General features: G+C 45.7%; 1 protein-coding gene across 2 annotated transcripts; it reads right to left on the reverse strand.

The window, feature by feature from the left end:
* Positions 1–896: 896 nt before the first annotated feature.
* LOC309693961 (uncharacterized protein) lies at positions 897–3872 on the reverse strand. 2 transcript variants are annotated; one of them, XM_082513650.1, is made up of 3 exons: positions 3594–3872; positions 2605–3373; positions 897–2489 (listed from the first exon to the last, which is right to left on the reverse strand). In XM_082513650.1, the coding sequence occupies exons 1-2, from the start codon at positions 3763–3765 to the stop codon at positions 2622–2624; spliced, it is 924 nt and encodes a 307-aa protein (XP_082369776.1). In that variant the 5' UTR covers positions 3766–3872; the 3' UTR covers positions 897–2489; positions 2605–2621. The 2 variants fall into 2 exon arrangements, with proteins under 2 accessions (XP_082369776.1, XP_082369775.1); XM_082513649.1 differs by having other exon boundaries at positions 897–3373.
* Between the last annotated feature and the right edge of the window lie 1018 nt (positions 3873–4890).

Consider the following 4890-nt stretch of genomic DNA (forward strand, 5'->3'; position numbering starts at 1 on the left):
ACAGTAAGTGCTCCATCCTCCCTCCTCACAGGGATTCAACTGCTGCTAACAGTCTGTGAACCAGGAGGAAGAGGAAGTGAGAGAAGTGAGACTCAAAGAGGAGACAGAGGGCGACATCATCCAGTAGGCGGGGCTCTCCTTCTGCACTGTGTTCAACCATTGTGTCAATAATAAGTGCTGCTGTGAAGAGAACAATTCTCAGACTGAATGTTGAACATCAGCTAGTTTCTCCTGTTGATTTAAACCTTGTTGTACAGATGGAACATTGGCTGTGGATTATTCTTGCTGCTCTTTTCTTTGGTGAGATACAAACATCAACATGTTTCCTCTGCTTAAATAAATGTGTGAGTCTGATTAATGGTGAGTTTTTAATCATGTTTATTGATCCATCTCTTCCTCTGCATGTTCTGTTCTTCCTCAGAGTGTAAAGGAGAAGACAAAGTGATCCAGGAACAAGGAGATGTCATTGCTGCTGAAGGAGACACAGTTACACTTGGATGTAGATATGAAACAACAAGAACAGGCCCCACTTTGTTCTGGTACAAACAAGAAGTGAACAGTTACCCGAAGTATATGCTGAAATCTTTCTCAGAAACAACAGAAAAATCTGAAGAGTTCAACAAAGACAGATTTGATGCTGAACTCAACAAGACATCAGTTCCTCTGAAGATCCAGAAGCTTCAGCTGTCTGACTCTGCTGTGTACTACTGTGCTCTGCAGCCCACAGTGACAGGAAACAGCAAAACTCTGTACAAAAACCTTTGGAGCAAAGACAACAGAATACTCCACAACATCCACTAGAGGGAGCCACACACTGTTAAACCTCTGATTCTTGTGTCATTGGACTGATGACAAAGACAACAGAGAAATGAAGCAGTAAAGATCAGAGACAGAGCTGCTGTGGAAGGAAACTTTATTTATAAAGATCCTTTCACATCGACACGTCAAACAGCTCGTACAGTTTGTTAGTGTCAGCTCTAAAGACGGAAACGTTTAAAAAGATGTGAACTGAAAACAAAGCATGCTTGAAACACAAACTTCAACATCTGAGTTCAATCCAAAAATCACTGAGGACACAAACCAAACATCTTCCACTAAACGTTCAGGTGCAAACAGAGTGATGGAGGTAAAGAAGAAAACCTCGATGCAGGCGGAAGATCAGAGCTGCATCTTTCTCATATTTACACTGTTGCCTCTGATTCTACTGAAGCAGAGACGTCAAACATGTTTTCTTCCAGAGTCTCAAAGAAATCCTACAAAACAGCTTTTATAGAAAACAGAGTGTTTAAAGCAGCTGCGAGGTTATCATCTATAATCTGTCTGAGCCTGCAGGTCCCCGATCGCCGTGGCGATGGTGGAGAGCCACGAGGCGGCGCTTCAGTCCCTGCTGACTGTGCTCAGTCACAGTCAGGGGGGTGCGCCCTCTCCTTTTTCAAATATCACTGAAATATCGAAGGTCACCTCAGCCCGTTTCATTTTCTCATGAAAGTTGGTTTCCTTGGAGACCACCTGGGCAACGTGGCGCGCGCCGCTGCCCGAGGAGGCGGGAGCAGCTCAGCCGCCTCTCATCACTCCAATAAAACTGCAGTTATGTATTCAGTGACACGTTATTTAGCTTTCACTGTGCGGTCTATTTTCATTTTTACTTCAGTCAACTAAAATTTTAGCTCAGCTCGAGTTTCTGCAGTTGAGGAAATGTTAGAACAGCCCTGCATGAACCCTTCAGGTCACCAACTGTCACACTCGTCAAACCCAGTAACATGAATTAAAGCCACGAGTGTTTCAACATGTCTGTGAAGGTTCTCGGTCATCCAGGTCATCCTAGTCTAAGAAAAGCGCCGGGACGCCTTTAAGACGTTTCATCCGAGAAGCCCAGTGGGAGTTTCCCCCCAAGAGGGACAATGACCCCCTGATGATAGTCCACCTAATCACATGGGCCATGGCGTGAAAGCGGGTGTGGGTCCCAATCAGCCAGGGTTTCAGGTGAGCTCACTGTGAAACCTGGCCCACCTTATCATGTGACTTCCTGAGGTCAGATGGCCCAGGATGTGAGTGGGCGTTAAGGCGTCTGGGGAGGGATCTCAAAACTGGATTATAGATGGCAGACAGTTGGTGTGGTAAGCCCCGCCCTCTGTCCAAAATGTGAACATTGGCATCCTCAGAGAGTGACCTTTGACCTTTAGCTGCAGGTATACTGATGAGTCTTGTCCTGTAGGGCTTAAATCCGTGACTCTCCACCAGTTGCTCTTAGAACTGAAGAAGCTTCTCGGATTAAACGTCTTCAAGGCAACTTAAAGACGTCCAAAGGTTTCCTTTCAAAGCTCCTCAGATCAACGTTTAAACAGCTGCGTGTCGAACATCAGTGAAACGTCAGCACAGCTGCACAGTCGCCTCTCAGAAGAACAGCTTCACTTCCATCTCTTCATCATATCACAACTCACCACCTCTCATTCATACTAACAGAGTTCCAAGACTCGACGTGATGTTGTCTAGAAGAAGAAAAGTAAATTAATACATGAGCATGCCTCCCCCAAGTCAAACTGATCATGTGACCAACCTCACCGAGCGACTCCAACAAACTGAGTCTAAAAAGTGTGTTTGAACCTGAATGCATTCTTGGACTACGACTTCTCCCCCGTGTGAGTCTTCATGTGGCGTAACATGTGATTGCTCCGTGCGAACGTTTTCCCGCATGTTTTACAGGAATACGGCTTCTCGCCTGTGTGGATCCTCATGTGGACGTACAGATTCCCGCTCTGACTGAAGGTCTTTCCACACGTCAGGCAGGAGTACGACTTCTCCTTAGTGTGGATTATCATGTGGCGCAGCATGGTGCTCTTTTGAGTAAAGCTTCTCTGACATATTTTACAGGAATGCGGTTTCTCTCCTGTGTGGATTTTGCGATGCTCTTTGACTTGGCATTTTTTCTTGAAGGCTCTTCCACAAACATCACACTTTAAAGTCTTTTTACCTGCGTCAGAGTTCTTCTGACGCGCTAACATGCGAGCGTGTGCAGGATTGTTACAGTGAATTCGATATATAATTCTAGTCGGTCCCGAGTCTGCACTCCTGCCTCCTTCCTGATCCTGGCTCTCAGCTCCAGCAGAGCTGTGACAGAGGAGCTGCTCCTCGTCTCCTCCTGGTTCACTGTGCTCTCCTTCCTCAGCAGCAGCAGTCACCATGAAGGTGTCCGTCTCCTCCTTCAGTCCCAGCTGCTCTCCCTGCTGACTGCTGCACAGTTCCTCCTGTTCCTCTTTAATCTGTGGAGCTTCTGGTTCCTCCTGCTCCACACTGGAGCTCCTCTCCTGGTTCCAGAGCTGCTGCTCAGGGAGAACCTCCTCCTCCTCCTTACAGACATGTTCCTGTGGGACGTCTGGTGGACAGAAACATAAATATGGCTCCTTTTAATCAGTAACGAGGCTCTGCAGTAAAAGCTAACTGGACTGGTTCCTGTGTCCTCTACCCGACACGCCGTCAAACAGCAGTTAGCTGCTGTGACAGCGGCCACATGCTGCTCACAGCGGAGGTTATAACTGTGTCAAACAGGGACTCCGTGATTTAAAGGCAGGTTTTAGATGAAGACACAGACTCACCTGCTGTGTGCAGCTTGATTTGGGGTTTCCAGGTGATATCCAGCAGTCTGCGCTGACGGTCGATCTCTTCCTCGTACTGGACGATCGTTTTTTCAAACTCCAAGAATATTTGTTCAGCAGCAGCAGTTAGTCGCTCGTTGATGAACTCTCTCAGATACTGAACTGAAGGCATCGTTGCTGCCGCAGCTCACACAACAACACACTCTCTGCTCACAAAACGGGGCTTCCGCCTCTTCTTTGTATACTTCCGCCTGGTGTCACACAGTCAAGTTCCGGCAGAAGAGCGCACTGAGCTTTGTTCCGCCTCTGCAGCTCCTTGCGCCTGCAGATTTGAGATCGGACGTGTTCTTCATGAGCAAAATACAGAAATACACACGAACAGAGTCATGAAACAATTCTAAAACAAAACAGAAAGTAAAAAACATTATTATGTAATAACATAAATGAAAAACATGTTAACAGTTGAGCAAACCTGACACACACATGGTCTTGATGGAGTCCATCTGTTACCACGATTATTAATCAAACCTAAGATCAACCATGAAATCTATGAAACGTGTTTGAGGCCCTGAAGGTCTCCAACATTCAGTTTTTCTCATTAAGTTATTGATGAAGAAATGTTTGTAATTTGAGCTCATGAAATGCTTTTCTTAAATGTAGACTTAGTATAAACGTTTGAATGTAACCTTATAAACAGTCTGCCAACTCTGAACCTGATCTGTGCCAACCTCAAACTGTTCAGTCAACTTAATCTGATTTATAGCATCAAATCACAACAGCTGTTTTTAGGCACTTTATATTGTAAAGTCAAGACAATAATACAGAGAAAACTCAACAATCAGATGACCCACTGTGGGAAAGCACTTTGGTGACAGTGGGTTTGATGTGAGAGGAGGAAGACAGGACAAAAGAAGCGAAGAAGAAACACTCAGTGCATCATGGGAATGCCGAGGAGAATATATTATATTAGTACATTATGTGGTCTGAGTTTGTGTGAGAGTGATCCCAGTGATGAGGGTTACTCAGGCCCGGACTGGTGGTTGGTTCCAGATTTGGAACGTCCAAACCTCGCTTAACAGATAATCACACTTATGGACACGTTCTCTCCATATCAGACTGCCTTATCAACGGAGGGAAATGTACTAGACTGTGTGTGAAGCAGGCAGCGTTGGACCCAAACACAGACGCGTCGGGCAGGCAAAAAGTAAACTCAAAAGCAGCTTTACTGCTGAACACAAGGATTACAACATTAACTAATGTGGGACTACAAAACAAACCAGGCAGATTGCAGGACACA

The sequence above is a fragment of the Aulonocara stuartgranti genome (assembly GCF_965226115.1).
Source record: "Aulonocara stuartgranti genome assembly, chromosome: 18".
Lineage (NCBI taxonomy): Eukaryota > Metazoa > Chordata > Actinopteri > Cichliformes > Cichlidae > Aulonocara > Aulonocara stuartgranti.

Excerpts from the sequence above, each read along its gene's own strand:
- LOC309693961 (XM_082513650.1), bottom strand. The coding sequence starts at position 3,765 with ATGCCTTCAGTTCAGTATCTGAGAGAGTTCATCAACGAGCGACTAACT. Across the intron at positions 3,374-3,593 it reads AATCAAGCTGCACACAGCAG|ACGTCCCACAGGAACATGTC; the intron begins GTGAGTCTGTGT and ends TCTGTCCACCAG.